Source organism: Equus asinus, chromosome 1, assembly GCF_041296235.1.
Source record: "Equus asinus isolate D_3611 breed Donkey chromosome 1, EquAss-T2T_v2, whole genome shotgun sequence".
In the NCBI taxonomy this organism is placed as follows: Eukaryota; Metazoa; Chordata; class Mammalia; order Perissodactyla; family Equidae; genus Equus; species Equus asinus.
In genome coordinates, this window is record NC_091790.1 from 34686715 (window position 1) to 34709501 (window position 22787).

Consider the following 22787-nt stretch of genomic DNA (forward strand, 5'->3'; position numbering starts at 1 on the left):
CGTGTGGATGAATATGAAATAAAATTCTCTTAGGTTTGTGTTGCTTTGCTGGGGCTGTCATAACAAAGTGCCACAGACAGGGTGGCTGAAACAACAGAAATTTAGTTTCTTGTAGTTCCGGAGGCCAGAAGTCTGAGATCATAGTGTCGGCAGGATTGGTTTGTTCTGAGGCCTCTGTCCTTGGCTTGTAGGTGACCGTGTTCTCCCCGTGTCTTCGCTTGGTCTTCCTTCTGTGCATGTCTGTGTCCTAATCTCCTCTTCTTATGAGGACACCAGCCATATTGGATTCAGGCCCACCAACACGACCTCATTTTAACTTATTGTCTCTTTAGAGATGCTGTCCAAATACAGTCGTGTTCTGAGGTCCTGGGGGTTAGGACTTCAGCATGTGACTCTTGGGGAGACACAATTCGGCCACAGCAAGGTTTAAATGTATAATATAGTTATCCTAAACTTGTAGACAAATTAAAAAAAAAATTCTTTTTAAAGCTTGAAAGTAGGCAAGGGGAGAGAACATTCTGAAGGTGAGATTGTAGGATATTAGTTGTGATGTGGCTTAGAACTGGCAAAGTGACGTAGGGTAAAATTGACAGTAATTGATCTTTTGTCCTTACTTTCCCAAGTTTTTGATTCGCTGACATCTGAAGTACCTTCTAAGTAGCTCAAAGATTGTGTGATTCTATTTTAATCATTGTTTTGTAATGAGACCTTACTGCTTATTTAGGAAGACGGTTGGAGAGGAATTTTTATAATTCTCTGTTTACCAGCAGGCAAACAGACCTTGATTTGAATTCAAGTTCTTTTTTTCTTCATCAAGCTGAAGAAAATGGCTATAAAAATCCTTCTCTTGGCATCTTCCCAGCTATGTGACTGTGGATGGCATGTGCAGCCACACGAGCCCTAATTTAGTCATCTATAAAATGGGACTAGAGTTGTACGGAGGCTCTCCTGGGCTCTTAGCCCTTGTCACTGTTGCTTGCTACAGTTGGATACTGCCCCTCTGCAGATGGCCCTGGGTATCGGGGTGCTGAGACTCTGCTGCCCAGGCGGAGCATTCCCCTCAATACCTGCTGACTTCTGGGGCCTTAACTGCCCGCCCAACTCACATGCTATGCAGGCCACTTGCAGCTCAAGGCCATCAAAGCAGAGCTGGGTTTATATCAGTGTCCCCAACCTCGGTTGCTAAGTGACAGAGTTCCTCTGCGAGACAGATGTCAGTTCAGGGAGGATGGGTTGGTTCCAACTGGTTGCCATAAAATTAATTTTTTCTTACCTCCTCTTCCTGTATGTGATAGCCCCAAACGGTTATCAGGATGTTGTTCCTCTTTCTCTATCTTATCAGGAAGCAAGTGGTGAAAGTTTGTGGAGCAGAGATGTTGTTTAGCTTAGCACATGAGATTTTAAGATCCACGAACTTTAATATTGCCAAGGGTCAGTGCTGGACTTGTGTCTACTTTTCCTAGTCCAGGGTGCTCACATAGCAGAGGCACCCTGCTATGTGAGGGGTGAAGGGTGTGGGTGTGGGTGTGGAAGGGAGAGGGGACAACGGTACCTTCTACATACTTTGTTCCAGTTAAATCGAGTTTTCATCTTTTGTGTTGGGATTGAATTTGTATAAATCTAGTCTTTTAAAACACTAAGGTGGCTTTTATTATTAGGCTTGAATAGATCAACTGATTCAATGTAAAATTTTACTCCGGTAAAAACCATTAAAACAAGTTGACCAGAGAATTCTCTATACAGAAATAAAGATTCCCAAGTTCTATTAGGCTTACCTATTTTAATGATATATAAGAGCATTAAAATACAACCCTGTTGCAGCAGTATTTGACCTGGAAAAATTCCCGTAAGCTAACCCATTTAACATTGCCTTTCTCTGGTACCATGCTGATACCTTCTCCTTTGGATTGTGTATTCATCAGGATTTTTTCGGTTGCAAAGGACAGAAACTCAGCACAAACAAGCTTAAGCTAAAAAGGGAATTTATTCCAATTTAAGTGAAAAAATCTAGGGGTAGATATATCTTTAAACACTGTTGGATGCAGGGGCATGTAAGATATTATTGAGGCGTTTTCTCTGTCTCTCTCAAATGAAGTTTACTTTCAGAAAACTGATCAGTAAAATGACCATCAATATCCCCAAAGTTGTGTCCTTATGACTTCTGATTGGAAAGGAAGAAAGAGCCTGTGTCGTCCTGTGTCCAAATATCAGATATCAGGGAAGATTTTGATAGGTTCTGCCTGAGTCACATGCTCATTCTTGAACCTATAATTGGCTGGTGGATAGAGTATTGTGGCCAACCACTGTGGCAAAGCATCTTGATTGGCAGGCCCACTGGGAGCACATGGGCTGGGAGAGGAATGGTGTCCCAAAGGAAGAGTTGCTTAGCAAATAGTCAAACATGTCTAGTACTGGTAACTAGCATTTCAAGTCAGCAGGGGTTAGTGTTTATTTTTGTAGTTGAAAGAGAATGGGAAAGTAACTGTCATAAAACTCTGCTGGATTTATTTGGAAATTTTAAACTGCCCATTTAAAATCTGTTTGAGGTGAGAAGATGAGGACGCACTTGAAAGATGTCCCTCAGGTGGGATACACGTTGTATAGACAATCAAGTAGTGGAGCGTAGTTGGGGATTCCTGAGGTTGATTTAAATGTGAGCAATTTTTCGAATAAAGAAACAAAATAACAATTATGGACTTTCTTTGCTCTTTTGGTAGGTTTAGATGATTGCCTGCAGCAGTACGTCCACAAGTTTGAACGGGAGAAGATAAATGGAGAGCAGCTGCTGCAGATTTCCCACCAGGATCTTGAGGAGCTGGGTGTCACTCGAATTGGACACCAGGAACTTGTGTTGGAGGCTGTCGACCTTCTCTGTGCACTGGTTAGTTCAGAATAAGGTGATCTGTACTGTGATGGCGTTCTTTAGAACCTTATTCTCTTAAATCTTCATTGTTTGTGATTTAACGTATCATCATTTTCTTAAATGATCCATTGAAGTGAAGCATGAGCTGAAGATAGTATAAGAAGGGAAAAAAAGAAATCATTTTCTAGATTAAGAGTTGGCAGACTGTGGCCTATGAGTTAAATCTGGCCCATCGTCTATTTCTATAAATAAAGTTTTATTGAGACACAGCCATGCTCATTCATTTATGTGTTGTCAGTGTCTGCTGTTGTGCTACAATGGTAGAATTGAGTAGTTGTAACAGGGAGAGTGTGGTTCCCAAAGCCTAAAATATTTACTGTGTTGCCCTTTACAGAAGAAGTCTCTCTTAGTCTTATTTTCTTATCTTCTGTAAAGAATAAAAAGATGGAGATAGTCCTAAATGAAAATGTCATCTTCTAAACGGAAATGAGAAATGGGTTCGGATTTTCACATCTGTTTTTGTTGCTATAAAAATCGCTTTTATGTTTCATAGATAGTTGTAGTATTTAAATAACTGATGTTTGTGCTTGAAATAGTCAACCTATGAAATGGTAGCTAGGTGGGAAAAAATGTAAACTTAGTTACGTTTCTTAGATGCCTGAGCTTTGGCTTGAATGTGAATGAGTTAAATTTTTCCAGGTTCTGATGCTTACATTGCACCTATGGCTGCAGAGGGAGCTGTTTTAGGAGTGGGCTAATAACACCTGTAAGGGCATTGTGTTTATAGACAGGTTAGCACGGGGTGGGATCCACATCTGTCTGTCCTGGTGCCATGCTAAGGATGCAGTTTCCCTAACTGTCAGGATTTGGACAAACTTGGCAGCATTCAGGCTGGCTTAGTAATGCTATGAACCTGAGCCAGGGGTATATACAATTACATCAGTGAGAATGGTGGGAAAGAATGTGCTCCCAATTATTTTGCCATTGCTGGTCTGCGTTCCGTTGATTATATAACACTTACTGCATTGTGCGTATTCTTCTTCTTAAAATGGACAGAGACTTGTCTTCTGCTCTGAGATGCGCTGCTCTTGTTTAGGAAAGTAATGGGGAAATTATTTGTGGTTGATAAATGAGCTGCCACAAGGCAGACGCTGTGGCCAAGTGGTGTGAGTGTTGGCCTGGGAGGCAGGATTTTTGCATTCTAATCCTGGCTCTGCTGCACGCTCCTCACTCTGTGACCTCCAGGGAAACGGGCTGTCTGTTTTCCCCATCATTTCCCTACATGTGGCCGTGTGCTAATGTGTAAGTGTTGTGCGCTGTCCAGAAGATGTCTGAGAGTCCTGTTTATTATTAAAACTGTATGTTTTTTGTACGGTAAAACAGATTTGACTTTACTCTTAGTATGTTTTCTGGATAGGTCACTTTTTGGTCTTTTCTGCTATTTTGAATTGTCTCTTTCACTTTGTTGTAGGACTTTGAGGACAGGTAAATTCCTTTGAAATTCACAATATGAGAGGCTAGGAGGAAGGATGGGCCAGAGCACATGTGCACATCAATAATGCACATAACAGCTGCCTCCTTGTGCTTTCCCCCTTCCCTACCTCTTAGAATATTAGACCAAAATGAACAAAGCTGGACAAATGCCAGAACCTAAAGCTGTGTTTTATCTCCTACAATTTCCTTCTAATTTCCTTTGTAGACAAAGTTTTGACCTCAGACTCATTCTGGACGTGTTTTGTGCAGTAGAGTGCTGGTGAATGCATTTGACAGGAGGGTCACTGGAGAGTTCTCAAATGAATGTGCCTTTTCTGGGTTGGGGAGGGCTTTAGAGTTTTACTAAAGTACCTTTAGTCTTGCTGTAATCTCCTTTTAAAATATTCTTATTGCAACGCATATATTAATTATACTATCTGTTTAATCCATTTGTACCATATAGATCTTCGTGTATATAAATTGATGATAATTTTTTGCCTTGAACAGCCCATTCCCTGGACAGTTAATGTGTATTTGCAGTTGTCCCTGGTGTTATAAAAGACGGTTTGATGTAAACTTAGTTTCGTGGATGTTCATTTTATGATGGACAGGAAACGAATAGGATTAGAAGTAAGGAAAGGGAGAGGAAAAAACAAAACCACTGGAAAGTTTTGGAAAGAAAAGGGCAGATAGAATGGATAGGAACCTAAAATCGGGAAGAGCTATTGAAGATTCGAAAACCAGTGAGCAGACAGACCCCAAATAGCTGGCCATGGTTAGAGAGCAAGGAGAGGAAGTGCCTTTGGGGACCATTGATCTTGGCTGGCTCGAGTGGCTTAGCACAGTGGCTTGTATTATGAAGCAGAACCAGGACCACCTCTCAGGATTGAATTCAGAGTCTGAGCCCAATTTTTTTTCCCTTTCTCTGGGGCAGACTCTAGAGCTGTTCTTTCTAGTAGTATAGCTTTAGCCACATGTAACTAAATGGCCATTAGAATGAAATAAAATTCAGTTCCTCAGTTGCACTTAGCTACATTTCAAGTCTCAATGGCTACCTGTGGCTAGTGGCTACTGTATTTGGATAATGCAGATAGAGAACATTTTCATCATTGCGGAAAGTTCTATAGAATAGCGTTGGTCTAGAGGGTGTTGAGAGTAATAAAGTATAATCGTAACCCATTTTCTTTGCCAAATCAAGCAGGTATTAGTTTCCTGAAGACTGAGGCAGGGATATGTATGTTTTTAAGGTTAAAGTAGGCTGAGAAAGTGAACAAGGTTGGAATCAATCATGTGTGGAGTGATGCCACCTAAATGTGTCCTTAAATGAAATACCTGTGATGTGTCTACCTGCCCAGAGTACTTCTGTGTACCCCCAAGAAGATTCATTTTCATCATTTACCCATCCATAGCAAATCATTAAAAAATGTTATCCTTCTTTATGGGGAGAAATCATACAGGAAGAGGAATCTTTGCTAGCAATTTGTTTTTAACTTGATTTTGCTTCTGAGCTTATTAAATACTTTTAAGAAAAATGTGAAGTATATTTCTTAGGCTGTAACTCAATTGACCCAAGTCAATAGGAAGGTTTTGACTATGTGTCTGTGACGCTCCTTAAGTTTGTTAGGTCATGAATAGAGCTAGTAGGAATGGGAAAAGAAAGGAGAGGAGAAGTTAAGATTTGTCCTTAGTTAAAATGTGTACAATCTTAAGGCAGCAGAAGAATGAGAATCTATCTGCCTCTTTCCTTTTCTTCTGTCTTGTTTGTCATTTCTCTAGCCAGACCAGGAAGCGACCCCAAAGGCTAACTTTTAATGAAATGAGATCTTGGTGGAAGGTTTTTAGTATGTATGTAGATTTTCAGAGACTCATTTTGTTTCTTATTTAGTTTCTATCTTCTTGACACCTTATCTTAAAGCAATTTCTGAAGGAGACAGGTTTTGAGGGAAAAAGGTTAGTGAAAATAATCAAATCTGGTCTGGGAAATTATTCATTTTCTGTCTTTCACTGTGGGGCACTTAATTCAATAATCCTTTCCTGATTATGTTTCTACAGTAGAGGTTCTTTTGAGCTAATATAATCAGTTTCTTGTTCTCTTCTTATTGTGGAATGGGGTGGAAGGGGAAGGAATTTTCCTTCCTTACTTTGCTCCCTCCTTCTTTGAAAAATTATACTTTGTTACAGTCCATCCATCCATCCTTCCGGCCCCATGATTTGTTTTGGGGGAAAAAGAAGAAAGAATCAGCAAATTGGATGAAAATGAAAAGAACCAGTTAATAAGAAGCTATACTCATCCTTTATTTTAATGTTAAAAGTGGTAGGTTTGTAGAAGACTGAAGTTTAAAACTTTTTGCAACACTAAAATGCATTTAATTCTCCTTGAGCTCAAGAAGTAAATGTTGTGTATGGTAATAAAAGTTCCAAGTAATTTATGGTGACATTGACTATAGAAAGCTGACTTTCCTGCTTTTAGTTCAAAACACTTGATGTAAGTTGGCAGGCTGAGTAATTGACTGAATAAGGGGACATTTCTCTTTAATCATAGTCCTTCTAAACAAGCTGTGTCATGTGGTGCTTTATCCATTCTTTTGTGAGTCTTTGATTCTTTGACTTTAAAAAGCCATGATGAAGATCCATCTTTCCATTTTTGTCTTCTCTGTTGAAGGACGATATCATGTGTTAGTCTCTAGAAAATAACAGTGAGAAAATAAGTGAATGAATATAAGGTTTAAATAGAACATTACTGTTAATACAGAACACTCATTTTTATTATGAAATTTAGTGTTTTTTTTTAAAGCTTGCAAAAGATGATTTTCACTTAATGGCTCTGGGAAGTTTTTTTATATTTATACTTAACTCTTTTTAAAATTTCTATCCAAATTTTTTAAAATATTTTTTATTTGACTAGGAAGCAACATAAATTTAAACTTCAAATAAAATCTAGTTAAAGTTAGAATTGTTTTCATTAAAAGAAGAGTCATTAAGATTGTTATTACTTACCGTTTTTCTTTTTTTCCCTTCATTTATTTGTTTATTTTTGGATGTACGTCATAATATATTTCAAATTTTGTATAGATCACATCATGTTCACCAACTTACTGTTTTTCATCTTGCCAAAAAAAAAGTTCTCGCAAACTGCGTGGTATATTTATGCTTTACATATCTTGATTTAGAGACATAGCTTATCCTTCCCTAGGGCATTGGAGGTGAGGCTGTACGAGGAGGGGGCTAAGGTACAGGCCAGGTGCCCTGGCTCTCAGGACAGTGAGGTCCCAATGGCTGAAACCAGCTGGAAGAAATTTCTCACACTTCAGAGAGGGTGGAGTACATCAGGATAGAATTGAGGGGAATTAAGACCCGCTTGTTCGTTTGTGCTAGATCCAGCATCACTGGCCGCTTTTCTTTTTTTCTTTTCTTTTTCTAGCACTTAGAATCCTACCCCTACTACTGATGAGTAGTGTAATTTTAGGGAATTTATTTAAATGTCTCTGTGCCTCAGTTTCCTCACCTGTAAAATAGAGAGAATATATCCACCTCCACATGCTGCGTTTACCTGAGATAAAACTTGTCAAACACCTGGTCCAGTTCCTGGCATGGAGTAAGTGTTCCATCCTGTCAGCCATTTTGTATTATTCCCAAGTTTTAAATGGTACCCCATTCTTGCTTTGGGATGCTGTTGATACAGTTGTATATACCCCAGAAATATTTTCACTTTTTGTTAAAATGATGAAACACCAATTTAGGCACATGTAGTGCCATTGAATATAGAAATTTCATCCCTGAGCCCCCAAGTTAGCTCAGATTTATGCGTTGTTTCCTGAGATTTGTTCTTTATCTGAAAGGGAGTCTGGGACAATATTGTCACGTGAAATTGATTTTTTAAAAATACCCAAGTAGGTTGAACATTGTTCAGAAAGAACACAGGTTAGAAGCTCACGAGACGGAAATGACAGGGAAATTGATGTTTCGTCTATGCTGCCCTGTTTCCGTGTGAGCGACTCTCCTCCGATGGAAAGTCATCCATTCGATGACTACTTTATTGTCTGCTGTGCTGGAAATAGAGTCGTGAGCAATGTGCTCAGAGCTGCACGCTCACAGACCTTGCATCCCTGTGGGGAAGACAGCAGCAAAGAAGGTGCCTCAGAGAGATGACAGGTAAGTGACGTGCTAGAGAGTGCCCTGAGGAGGCACTTGGCAATGTCTGGAGACATTTTTGGTTGTCACAACTGGGGAGGGAGTACTACTGATACCTATGAGTAGAGGCCAGCTCAACATCCTGCCATGTAGAGGAATCCTCCCCCGCAACCCAAACAAAGAATTATTCGGCTTAAATGTTGGTAGGGGCTAGGTTGTGAAACGCTGCTCTAGATGGTCTGAGAAGCCTTGAGGAGGATGCAACATTTGGGCTGGGATGCAAGTGGTAAGAAAGCGATTTGAGGGAGGAACATTTCAGGAAGAGGAATGAGCAGGAGCCAAGTCCCTGAGGTAAGAGTAGGCTGTGGGAGGAACAGAGAAAAGGCTGGTGTGGCCCAAGTGCGTGAAACCAGCACTGCTGGTAAATTACGTAGGGTTTTGTGGCTGTTGTAGGAGTTATTCAAGTTGTTTAGTGAGCTGTTGAGTTATTATGAGAGTTTGAACATTGTTGTCAGTTTTGAGTTTTTCCCTTTGATTTTATTTTCCACAGAATTATGGCCTTGAAACTGATAACATGAAGAACTTGGTTCTGAAGCTGCGTGCGTCTTGCCACAACTTACAGAATTACATAAGTAGTCGGCGGAAGAGTCCAGCTTATGACGGGAACACCTCCCACAAGCCCCCCAATGAGTTCCTGACTTCTGTGGTGGAGCTCATAGGCGCTGCCAAGGCCTTGTTAGCTTGGCTGGACCGGTGAGTCATGGGTGTGCTTTACTGTGCTGTAAAAGGAGGGTCTGAGATGCATACAATAGCCTGTACTTTGTCCCAAGAAAATGGACCATTGCTCCCTTCATGTCTTTCCACCGGATCTCTCCAGGAGTTCTGGATCAGTAGTAGTCTGTAGGGTCCCTCTGGAAGTTCCTGAAAAGGTAAATAGCAGGAACAAAATAACTTCCGCTTAGAAGAGAGTGGAACTGTGCTAAAGTTGTGTTTTGCTGAGGTTAAACATTAGTGAGGGTCGGCCCTGTGGCCTAGTGGTTAAGTTTGGTGTGCTCAGGTTCAGTGGCCTGGGTTCGGTCCCCTGGCATGGACCTACACCACTCATCAGCAGCTGTGCTATGGCGGTAACCCACATACAAAATAGAGGAAGACTGGGACAGATGTTAGCTCAGGGCAAATCTTCCTCAGCAAAAAAAAAAACCAAACCAAAACAACAACAACAGAAACATTAATGAGTATTTGATTGGTATGAGGACTGTTAGTTGACTTCGGAAGGGATGTTCATTCTCTTGGCTCATTTTGTGATGTTTTTATCTAGCACTTCTCTGTCTCTTTTCTATTCAGGTTCCCATTCTGTGTGTTACCTGAAACAGTTACACAATGGATAATTTAAGCCAGCCTGTTGTGTAGGCATGCTTGTCAGCACACAGTGTGGGATCCCAGTGGGTTCCCTCCCCCCGGCCCCCACTTTTCTTTTTTAAGAATTGTTGTTGCTTTCTAGGGCTCCATTTACAGGGATCGCTGACTTCTCAGTAACGAAGAACAAAGTCATTCAGCTTTGTTTGGATCTGACCACTGCAGTCCAGAAGGTCAGTACATCATTGTCGCTTTCTCAACTTCTTTCCTCCCTTCTTTCCTCCCTCAAAGGGTTTACAGGCAGGCATGAAGTACCATTCTTTCTCTCTCTGTTTTTTTTTTTTTTTTTTTTCTCATCAGAATTGGGGAGAGATGAAAGGCTTTAAGTCAGATGTATTGTGTAGATGGTTTCTGAAAAATGACCAGTGGGCTTTCCATCAAAGATGGCCTCTTTTGTTTTAAAATAGTTGAGCTAGGAGTCCTGTACTTCCTCTAAAATGTTAGAATACTTAATTTTTTAAATAGAAATGCTAGAGTAACTAAATTTCACTATCCTCTTTATTTTAAATACCTTACTGTGTCTGCTTCTTAGTTTTCTTTTCATTTCGACCTCTGTGGTTGGCTTTACCAGTCAGGATGTGCTAAGTTATGATGTAGTAACAAATAAGCCACAAACCTCAGCACTTTATTGCTTGATTATCTGTATCCCAATGGGTCAGTTTAGGGATCTGCTTTAATTCTCCCCACTTCAGGATGCAGACTGGCAGAACAAGCAGTATCTCATGTTGCTTGAGCCTGTGGCAGAGGAGGTTCTCACACTGACACATGTCCTGGTTTGGAAGTGACTCATGTCCATTTCACTCCCAGCTCATTGGCCAGACCTAAGTATCTTAGCAAGTATCTTACCAGATCTAAGTATCTGCCTAATCTTCCTTAGCCAGGAAGATTTGTATCAGTCGGTCTGTAACTCACCTGGCTTCTGTAACCTGAACTTTTAAAAATATTTCTTATTAGACCATCAGCTCTTAAGGTCACTTGCTGTCATATTACCTGGCACATAGCAAAGACTTGTAAAATATTTTTGAATTGAATTGAGGCTATAAAATGTAAGGAAGAACGTGTTCTTTTTTCCCATCTCGCTTGGTTCTAAAATTCTGTGACTCCACATTTGTTTCCACTGCTGAGTTGGCAAAAAGTTAAGAACATCCTTTCCTTGGTCCCCACCGTATTACTGCATCTATAATGGATGTAATTCTGAAAAGCTTTGTACTTTGTGTCTTCCTGGAACTTGAAGAGTGAAGTTGGCTTTGCACGTGGCAGCTGTATGTGGTCCAGTCCTGAGCCGCCATTGAACTTAAGGCACGTGTGGCTTCATTATATGCTTTTGAGGCCATGTTCTTAGAAAGGAGCATGGAGCATCTCATGGGACTCTGTGTTTCTGCTCTTTTTTATGATGTGTAAAATAATTTTGACAAAAAGAGTCTGGTACCAATTGTGGTACATTAATCATACAGCCACGGAGTCCTGGCGTTGGTGGTAGAAGGCATTTATTTCTCTGATACCTTGAGCTTTCTTTTTTTTTTTCCTGCTTCTCTCTTCCCACAATATCCTGCCTCCTATTTTGATTTTTAACAGAATTTACTTGCGATCGATTAAATGACAGTGTAAGAGTTAAACATCATAGTTAGCAAAAGGGGAAGTTTTGCTCTTGGGTGCATCTGTGTTTTATTTAACGGGTCCTAGACTGAGTGATTCATTGAGGCGGCCCCTGCTGTAGTGGGGGGGGGAGGAGGAGAAAGGGATGCAGTTGAAAACAGAGGTGGTAGCAGTTGTTTTCACAAGATGCTGCTGCTTTGCCTAAGCAGGTTGATGTTGGCTTCGTAGGTGTTTGGACTGCTCCTTCAATAAATATTTACTGAGCACTTGCTATGTGGGTCTACTGCTCTTCTAGACAATGGGAATACCAGAGTAAATAAATGGATGAAAAGAATCCCTCGTGGAACTTACAGTCTCTGGGGGAATGAGAAAATTAAAAGATAAATACGCAAACTATATTTCAAGTTCTATGAAGTTGGAGAAGTGCTAAGGAGGAGTGCCAGAAGGATTGAGACGCTGGCTAGAGTCACCTACGTTGAGATGTTGACGTTGAGTAATCTGACCACCCTGATTCTGTTCTTGTCTGGACAGAATGGGCTGATTGCATTGTCTCAGGTGGCTTTTCTTCTTGTGGTCATAGAGGTGTTGATATGAACTGATGATAAGAAAGGCTCCCCGTGGGAGGTGCCGAACCTGACCTGCTTCCATCAGGAGAGGTGTCCACTGAGCACCCTCATGTCGCTCGACCTGGGTAGTTGGGGCCTCATGACGCCTGGCATGTGATTAATGGTGATATTTTAAATGTGCGTTTAAACAAATGAAAGAATGCTTTTGACAAAGAAGCGAAAGAGAATTTGTCTCTTAGGAAAAATTTAATCCCAACTTAAGGGATACAAGAGGTCTTGTTTTTGTTTGTTTGTGGTTTATTTTTTGTTCTTGGTTTCCCTTTGGTGGTCATTGAATGTATGCTTCAGAGACAGCCAGCCATAAGTTCAAATCCTACCTCTGCCGTTAATTAGCCCTGGGACCTAGGACAAGTCACTTAAAACCATAAGCCTCAATTTTTCTCATCTGTAAAATGGGAATACTAATATTTACCTCACCAGATGATTTGGTGGGATTTCTACAAGTTATTGTTGAGGAAAGAAAACGTGTAATGTGAAGAAAAATAGTGACCCCCCCCAATTTTTTAATTGTATATATATATATATGTGTGTGTGTGTTTATATTACACACCTGTGTCCAAAAACCTGTATAAAAGGCAATAGATAAGCACAGTGGGCAATTTGGAAGAAAAATTGAGTCTATCTTAGGGAAAGAAGTGGGGAGGGAACATGTCAAGCCAAAAAAAATTTTTTTTTAATTTACAGAAAGTGCACGTATGACCACATTTATGCATTCGTGTAAAATTAAAAATAGAGAAATAATATAAACTGTTTTAAAAATAATATCTACCTCAAAAGATTGTTATGAAGATTAAATGAGATATATATAAAGCACTATGCCCACTTAAGAAATAGTAACCTAGGGGCCGGCTCCGTGGCCGAGTAGTTAAGCTTGCACGCTCCGCTGCGGCGGCCCAGGGTTCAGATCCTGGGCGCGGACATGGCACCACTCGTCAGGCCACATTGAGGCGGCGTCCCACATCCCACAACTAGAGGGACCTGCAACTAAGATATACAACTATGTACCAGGGGGGGTTAGGGAAATAAAGCAGGAAAAAAAAAAGATTGGCAACAGTTGTTAGCCCAGGTTCCAATCCTTAAAAAAAAAAAAGAGTAACCTATAATAGGACATATAAAAACCTTGCCCTGTATTCGTTTTCTGGAACCAAGCTTGATGGTTTAAGAAGAGGCAGTTACCAAATATGTTCCTCTTATAGTCTGGTATTTTTTGGTTTATTTAAATTTGAACAATTTTTAAGGATTAAAACTGGCAACATATAAATACATATGAGAATATCATTTTATGAACTTGGATTGAAAAAACATCTTTAACTCTTGATGAACATATGCTTTCTGTAGTAATTGGAGAATGTAGGGGCTTTGGCAAGTGCTAATATCTGTGAGTGCACAAATTAGAAATAACAAACTTGATGAATGAGTTGAATGTCGTTTTTCAATGTGCCGAGTAATGGCAGCAATAAGACTGAATGAGCCAGGAGATTTCACACTCTCTTACAACTATGTGAAGTACTGTTTTCCTCTAAATTTCTTGGCAGAAGATCTGTCGACTCATTGAGAAGAAACCTGTCTTTTCCATTTATTCCTTTTAACTGGGGAATGAAAAGAATGAAAGTTGTATCTTTCTTGCCAGTGAGAAGGAACATGTTCTCCTTGAGTCTTGATTTCTTGTGTCTCTGTCTGTGAAGACAGATGTATGCTTGTCCTTTTTCTCCTTTCCCACCTATTGCCATTTCCCCCTCCTCTTTCTTGTCACTTTCTCCGCATCCTTCCTTCTAAGGATAATGTATCAGGCTCCTGATTTGAAGGATAAATGGTTGCTGCTTTTTTCCCCCCTGTAAGGAAAGCACACACTTCTTTTGAGCATGGTTCAGCTAGTTGCACACCTGGTCCACGGATGAGTCTTCCATTGAGTTTTCAGACTAGAATTTCAGGTGAAGGAAACTGAGGTGGGAGGGGATTGTGAGCTGTATCGTCAATGTATCCTCCTAATGTGATGACGTGAAAACTGGAATCTCGATGGGGAGAGATGAAATGACAGTGGCGGGTGCTGAGTTCCCTTGTGGAAAAAAATGGGGGGACATGAGCAATGTAAAGCCTAAGAAAACTGAACGGAAAGAAAGATAGCCATGAAGGCCGAGGAGGAGAAAGCCATGAGACCATTTATTGAGTGTGGGCTGTGTCTCAGGTGTGTGCTGCATGCTGACACGTGTTATCACATTTGGTTCTCAGCAGTTCTCTGAGGTAGGTTTTCAGCCTCCCCGCTTTACAGAGTAGGAAACGGAGCATGGAGAGGTTAAACGGGTCACCCAAGTCTTCTCAGTGGGTAAGAAGGTAGAATAAGGAACAGCCAGGGAAGGAAGGGGCACCTGATAGCTGCCTTGGCTGGGTCTCTGCCAGGTAGGCTGGCCTGTCTGCCAATCCAGGTGACCAGGGAATGTGGCAAGGCCCAGCCCCACTGTCTGGCTCATGATGGGGGGTGACTTGGTTCCTCCACTTCTTTTTTCCATTCTGTTGCCTTCATGCCAGATATCATGAAGTCATGCCTGCAGCTGCTTCCTCCCAGTAGGAATGGGTGTGGGAACCCACGTTCACAGTGGCGGAAGGTGAAAAGTGAGCCCTTTCACACACTGACTTGAACAATTCAAGGAGGAAGGAGAGCTCCCCTCGCGCATTGGCTCCTTCACCATCAGGAGCCCATTTTCTTGGTGGCTTCTTGGATCTGTCAAGGACTCAAGTATCAGAAACCATGAGGTCAAACATCCATCTTGAATCTTGGGCCCTGGCGTATGGAGAGGAGCTCTCTGCCTGTGGGTGATTTTCTCCCGAGGGTGACAGTGCTCACATCGTTGTGGGGTTTGTAATGAAAAATCGCGAACACAAATTATTAGTTTTATTTCTAGCACGAGACCATGTAAGTTCTGTTTTGCTAAAGTTGACATTGATTTCATAATTCCCTCCTTCAAATGGTGTTAAGAGGGGCTGAGCCATTATGGTAGTTGATGATTTAGTTCCTTGCACAAGATGGAGGAAGAAAAGCACATTTTTGAGCTGTAATTATTCATATTTTCTCCTGTAGTTTGAATTTATATCAGATTCACGCATTTTAGCATTACATAGTATATTTTTATATTTATGTAAATTATATCTATTTTGTATTTTAGTACACATGCATTTAGTGTTTTGTCACTTGGCTTCTGTTTTGCTGAGAGTCAGTGTCAATTTTGGGAGCAGGAGAGTAATTGTTATTGTTTCCCACATTTTTACCTAATAGAGAAAATGAAAAATTTTTTTAAGCCTCTGATAATCTGATTATAAACTCACATAGCATAGCAATTGGTAGCCATTTCCACCCCTCCCTCCCAGTGGTAGTAAAAAATAACCTAAAAAGACTTTTTTTTTGAGGAAGATTAGCCCTGAGCTAACATCTGCCACCAATCTTCCTCTTTTGCTGAGGAAGACTGGCCCTGAGCTAACATCCGTGCTCATCTTCCTCTACCTTATATGTGGGACGCCTGCCATAGCGTGGCTTGACAAGCGGTGTGTAGGTCCACACCCAGGATCTGAACTGGCGAACCCTGGACCGCCAAAGCGGAACGTGCGAACTTAACCACTGCGCCACCAGGCCGGACCCTAAAATGGCTTTTTGATTGAGGTGAAAATTTTTGTCTGACACTCCCAGCGTAGTTGATTAATATCCTTCATGTACATGAAATAATTAGCATTTTCCATAGGCTGTCCCCTTTTGGGATTATGCTTAATGGTGCTGAATAAACTCTAGAGTCCAGTTGGTGTCCCTTTTCTCCTGCATGCCCTCTGCTGTGTGGATTGAAATCCTCAGCTGTAGACAGTTCTGGAAGGTTAGCTGTGAGAGCTTCACAATGGCGGTTTCAGTTTGGCTGCTTTTAGATGGGACAATGCTGATTCCTATAATCAGCTAACCGGTTCATACAGTTCCAAGTCTTTTGTTCTTAAGCTGAGTAAATAATGCTTTGCATTCCAGCCCTTTATTTAATGTCATCAATAGCATACCTCAAGACCATTTTTTTGGCAGTGTGTTAATGAATGTTTTGTTGAACCTTTTTCCTCTATTAAGGACTGAAATATCTGATTTAATCTCAGTGGTGCTTAAAATAAACTTTTGTGGCTAAGTTTACTCAAGCTCTTATTTGAAAGCTGTTCTTATAGGCAGGCCCAGAGCAAAAGACTCCTGGCTTGTTGGCCCCATGCTAGCCGAGCCTGGGGTCACGTTTGGCAGCCATTGTCAGGTTTCTTGGACTTGGACTTCTGACTTACTATTCTCTGCACAGTCTGGACAGTAGGTATATTTCAGTTCAATGATTTTTGTAGGTTTTCTGATTAAATAATCAGTCAAATGGGTTCTTTGGGTGATAACCTCCTTGGGCGAGGATTGAACAGAGCCTTAGAAGTCACTGAATGTCAGCCCCATTCCTGCTCTTCCCTCTCTCTCCAGTCGAGTCTCTCCTCCCGACCACGCATGCCTGCTCAGGCTACAGGGTAGGGTGCGTGTCAGGCACCATCTTGGGCTCCAGGAAATATGTAGAGAGCTAAGCCGACAGTTTTTGAAAGTTCTTAGCTCTTACAGTTGTCATTTTCTTCTTTCCTTCCTTAGGATTGCCTTGTAGCAGAAATGGAGGATAAAGTTTTAACTGTAGTAAGTATACCTTCTAAAAGTTATTGTAAAATTCCTTTGCCCAAAACAGTGGGAATCACATTAATTAAAGTAAATGCACTGTGGCTCATTATTTTAGGATATACTTTGAAATATTGGCATTTGGGATAGGAGTCTATTAATTTAGACGGAAAGGGAAAAATAAAGTTGTTTAACGATAAGACCAACTGTTATGAAAATTCCTGTGCTTAAATTGGATATATTGGGGTCTCTGTTTTGCTGGGGTTTTTTTTTCCTCTGAACATTTCCTCAGGGTACAGTTGTACTTAAATTGCTAGCTAGCCTGTTAATCAGGGTTAAACTGATCTGCAAATTTCATTTTAGGCCCATTTTGATTAAAAAAAAATTCTTGGCAAAAATCTTATGATGGCGGGGGGTGTGCTGTGACTGTTTCAAGAGCGTTTTGGTAACTATTCATCATCGCTTCCTCCTTTTGACATAAGCCAGCCTGTGCTCTTTTGATAAGGCCTTCCTCCTACTGATGTTGAGGAATTTAGCAATGAAACTGCTATAAATATATTTTCCATAAATAGAGAGGTTAAACAAATTAGAGGAATGTAAAAAGTGTCGCTTCTTGGATTGTCCCCCCTTGGAAAAAGAAAATCACTCTTTGGAATTTCCTGGTTTCTTTAGTTGTTTAATTTTGAAAGGTTAGATGAATCTGATTGGGAGAGGTAACCACACGTAACCACTGTGATTTTTACATGGAGCCCACTTAACAGGGATCCTCATGTCTCAAGATTTTACCTTGTCACTGTTCGGTGTTCAGAGAGTATGAGCCATTGCCAGAAAGACTGTAGACGTAAAGGTAAAATGCAAACTATAGAACTCCTAGAAGATAACAGGGGAAAATCTAGGTGACCTTGGCTTTGGCGATGAGTTGTTAAGTACAATGACAAAAGCACGAACCATGAAAGAAAAGTTGAGGGGCCGGCCCCGTGGCCAAGCGATTAAGTTCACACGCTCCTCTTCGGCGCCTCAGGGTTTTGCTGGTTCGGATCCTGGGTGCGGATGTGGCACTGCTCATCAGGCCACGCTGAGGCGGCATCCCACATGCCACAACTAGAAGGACCCACAACTAAAATGTACAACTATGTACTGGGGGGATTTGGGGAGAAAAAGCAGAAAAAAAAAAGTTGGCAAGAGTTGTTAGCTCAGATGCCAATAATTAGGAAAAAAAAAAAAGAAAGAAAAGTTGATAAGGTAGACTTCATTAAAATTAGAAACTCTGCTCCTTGAAATCCACTGTTAAGAGAATGAAAAGACAAGCCACAGACGGGGAGAAACTGTTTTCAAAACACATATCAGATAAGGGACTTGTATTCCAAAATATACAAAGAACTCTTAAAACTCAATAATAAGAAAACAAACAACCCAATTAAAAAGCAGGCAAACCATCTGAACAGATACCTCACCAAAAAAGATACACAGCTGGCAAGTAAGCATGTGGAAAGATGTTCAACATAACGTTTCATTAGGGAATTGCAAATTAAAACAATGAGATACCACTACACACCTAATACAATAACATGATAACAAAATCCAAAACATGACACCACCAAATGCTGGTGAGGATGTGGAGCAATAGGAACTCTCGCTGCTGGTGGAAATGTAGAATGGTACAGCCACTTTGGAAGGCACAAAACTAAACGTACTCTACGATCCAGCAAACCCAAATAAATTAAAAACTTATAGCCAAAAAAACCTGCACAGAATGTTATAGCAGCTTTCTTTATAAGTGCCAAAACTTGGAAGCATCCTTTAGTAGATGACTGGAGAAACAAATTGAGACATCCAGACTGTGGAATCTTATTCAGCACTAAAAAGAAATGAACTGTCAAGCCATGGAGAAACCTTAAAAGCATATTACTAAGTGGAAGAAGCCAGTCTGAAAAGGCTATGTACTGTATAATTCTAATTATTTGACCTTCTGGCAAAGGCAAAACCATAACAGTGATTGCCAGGGGTTCATAGTGGGGGAGAGGGGAGGGTGGAGAGATGAATAGGTGTAGCACAGTGGATTTTTAGGTGGTGAAACTATTCGGTATGATAACTGTAATGGTGGATACATGACATTAGGCATTTGTCAAAACCCGTAGAACAATAGACCACAGAGAGTGAACCCAACATCAACTAATGACTTTCGTTAATAACAATGTATCAACCTTGGTTCACCAGTTGTAACAAATGTACCACACTAATGCAAGATGTTAATAATATCATGTTGGGGTCGGCCCAGTGGCGCAGTGGTTAAGTGCGCACGTTCCGCTTCGACAGCCTAGGGTTCACCGGTTCGGATTTGGGGTGCGGACATGGCACCGCTTGTCAAGCCATGCTGTGGTAGGCATCCCACATATAAAGTAGAGGAAGGTGGGCATGAATGTTAGCTCAGGGCCAGTCTTCCTCAGCAAAAAGAGGATTGGCAGCAGATGTTAGCTCAGGGCTAATCTTCCTCAAAAAAAAATAATATCATGTTATTATTAACTGTGTTATAGTAATATAACTGTATTGGAAACTGTGCTGAAGTGGGAGAGGAAGTATATAAGAACTCTGCACTTTTGGCTCAGTTTTTCTGTAAAACTAAAACTGCTTTGAAAAATAAAATATATTTTAAAAAATGGTGCAGGAAAAAAATATTTTTTTTACCTTGTCAATATTTGGTATGCAGAGAATGTGAGTGATCGCTAAAAAAGCATACAAATGGCTGGGAATGGATCATTCTCCTTAACTGCCAAAAGGGGGTTCTGCCCAGCCTGGGCTCTTCAGGGGTTGTAAAGAAGTTAATATGAAAGCGGCATTTTTAAACAAAGCTGAAATACTGGCACCGTTTTCACAGATTGCAAATACGGAGTCCAAATGCCATGCATTCACTGAGCAGTATTATCAAAACGATTGCCAACCAGAGCTAAAGATCATAGGTGAAGTGCGTTTCTTTAAAATTCAGCTTGAGATAAACTTGGTTAATGATTGACCCTTTCCTGACTATTTGCCTCTCCAACTCTAGGTCAAGGTTTTGAATGGCATCTGTGACAAAACAATCCGATCTACCACGGATCCTGTTATGAGCCAGTGTGCGTGTCTGGAAGAAGTTCACTTACCCAACATTAAACCTGGGGAGGGCCTGGTAAGAAAATTCTAACAACACTTCTTTTATTTTCAAATAACAACACATTGTCATTTTTTGGGAGGGACATGGGGGGAGATTAGCCCTGAGTTAACATCTGCTGCCAACCCTCCTCTTTTTGCTGAGGAAGCCTGGCCCCGAGCTAACATCTGTGCCCATCTTCCTCTGCTTCATATGTGGGGTGCCTGCCACAGCATGTCTTGAGCAGTGGTGCCTAGGTCCACACCTGGGCTCCGAACTGGTGAACTCCAGGCCACTTGAGTGGAGTGGGCAAACTTAACCACTGTGCCACCAGGCCAGCCCCACATTGCCTTTTTTTTTTTTTTTTTAATAATTCCTTATTGCTTTCATTATCGTTTTAAATGGTAGATGAAACTAGACTGTCTTCCATTATGTAGTTAGGAATGTGCCATCTTGAACTGTTGATGTGTTCTATGTTTTCAAAGTATAAAAATAAACAATTTTAAAACTATACTCATATTCTGAAGGAATTGTCTTAACAGTTTTATTTTTAGGGCTTAGCAATGTAAGGAGATATAAAACATTTGGACAAAGGAAGGATAGTCCCTGGGTAGGAAACATTGTCTCTGCTAGTCTCTATTGGCACTTAGGACGAATGTGAGAAGAGGCTGGTTGAAAGATATGGTCCTTGAAAAATAGTTCAGAGGGGCCAGCCCAGTGGTGCAGCGGTTAAGGTTGTGTGCTCCATGTTCGGCGGCCCGGGGTTCCCTGGTTCGGATCCCTGGCATGGACCTATGCACTGCTTATCAAGCCATGCTGTGGCAGGCATCCCACATCTAAAGGAGAGGAAGATGAGCACGGATGTTAGCTCAGGGACAGTCTTCCTCAGCAAAAAGAGGATTGGCAGCAGATGTTAGCTCAGGGCTACTCTTCCTCAAAAAAAAAAAATGTTCAGAAATATTTCATCAGTAATATATGAGCTCTATAGTAGCAGGGTCTGAGAATACATACAGGTAGATACCTGGCTACCTAGATCAGTACGTAGATACCCAGCTCTCCCAGGACCTAGCCTGCATCCAATGTCATTAGTTTGCTGAAATTTAAGTGAAGGAACGGTGAGGCTGATGGATGAGCTTAGAGACTTTGAGTCAGAGACCTGGGTTTAGATCCGGCTAACAAGTGACTTTGCGTGTCAGTTTCCTCATCTGTCAAAGGTTAATCATAATACTAACTGCCTCACAGGGTTGCTGAAAGTGTTAAATTAGATGACGAATGTTGAGCACCAGGTGCTGGGTGGATAGGACCTATGCAGAAATTGGTGGCTGCAGCTGCTGTTGCTGGTGTAGATGATGATGAGGACGAGGAGGTGGGGGACGGGTGCCTAGTGTGTAGGTGGCAATGGGGAGATATCAAGGCTGTCACTTCTCTCAGATAGGAAAGCAAAAATCGGCCAAATATCGACAAACCCACATTCTTAGTTAAGTGGGTTTCTAAGTAAGAAATATGATAGTAAGACTGCTCGGGTGTCAGAATAAATGATGGGTTGTAATAGATTCGACAGGAACACTTCCCGGAGGTGAGTTTACAGTCAAGTGTTGACGTGGAGAAATGCTCCAAGCGGGCAGAAATGGAGTTGTCCTTTCAGATGGTAAAGTTGTACAAGCTGATGCTCTGGGAAGAGGATTAGTACTGTGTGTAGGAGAAGCTGCTTTCTCTGCGAATGAAAGTAACAGGAGAGGAGAGGAATGTGGAGAACCTGGAAGGTGTTCGTATTTGAGGAGATTCTCATTACAGAGTGGGACAGGTTGCTGAGCAGAGCAAGGTCCGAGTCAAAGTGATTTCTGAGGAGGAGCTGTGTTATTGCAATACAGATACCAGGGTGAGCAACTCCTCCTTGGCCAATCTACTTTTTCCGCTCTTCCTCCATCTAATAAAAGTTTAATAGAAATTTTTTATGCTTGATGTGTCAAACTGCAGAAATGTTTCCTCGACGATACGGCATTTACCGCTGAGTTTACCTATCAGGGTTTTTAGGAAGGAGCGTATTTATTTTTATGCTTCCCTTAAAATTAAGGGATGTGTGTTTCTAATTGACTTCCGATGTTGTGTTACTTTGCAGTCTTCGCTCACTCGTCCTGGTCTGGGTTGTTAGCGGCTTGCCTAAGTCACCCTGCAATGATTGTTAATACCAAATTTAACTGGATACGTTGTGTCACTAGACAAAGAGACGGTCAGGAGCGAACAGTCCTTGTTTGAAATGCCTCATTCATTCAGCAGGTCTGAGAAGATGCCTTCTGAGTCCCTGGAGTGATGGCAAAATTCTGTGCGCCTGATACACAAATTATAATATCAAAGAGATCCCCTTTCTGATTTCTTTCACTAGTATTTCGACTTTAGTTTCCCTTCACCGCTCTTTGGATCTTGTTTCACAATCTTTTAGGAGGCTTAAAAATGAGTATTGTTCTGACAGGACTGCCTTTAATGTTTTATAAGTTTAAGTCTCACTTGCAGCTATATTTCTAAATGTTGGAGTAATGAGTTAATAGGTTTGTGACTCCCTCTAGGGCATGTACATCAAATCGACCTACGATGGATTGCACGTGATTACGGGAACCACAGAAAACGTAAGTGCATGTCTGTTAAAAGCTGTTGTATGTTTCAACCAGTTCCACACAGAATCTCTCTAGTTTTCATTTAAATATGTGCGTGCTGTTTTATTATCTGTAATGAGAGCATGGGTGCCTGTTTTGTTTATTTCTTTTGCTAGCACACAGCTTATCACCAGCTGTTGTCAATTTCTTATTTAAATTGTCCTTTATTGCTCTCTTTCAAACACCTTGACCAGTTTTAACCCCCGCCCCTGTGTTAATTATTCCTTTCACATCCTGGGAGTGTTAACCCATAAAT

The 22787-nt window shown here is 41.1% G+C and overlaps 1 protein-coding gene across 1 annotated transcript in view; it reads left to right on the forward strand.

The window, feature by feature from the left end:
- CNKSR3 (CNKSR family member 3) overlaps positions 1–22787 on the forward strand; it is an 86914-nt gene that overhangs the window by 47091 nt on the left and 17036 nt on the right. Inside the window, exons 2-7 of the mRNA XM_070486325.1 lie at positions 2718–2881; positions 9018–9220; positions 9969–10056; positions 16736–16777; positions 19800–19919; positions 22445–22504. Coding sequence (XP_070342426.1) covers positions 2718–2881; positions 9018–9220; positions 9969–10056; positions 16736–16777; positions 19800–19919; positions 22445–22504 — 677 coding nt within the window. The remainder of the gene's footprint in view (positions 1–2717; positions 2882–9017; positions 9221–9968; positions 10057–16735; positions 16778–19799; positions 19920–22444; positions 22505–22787) is intronic.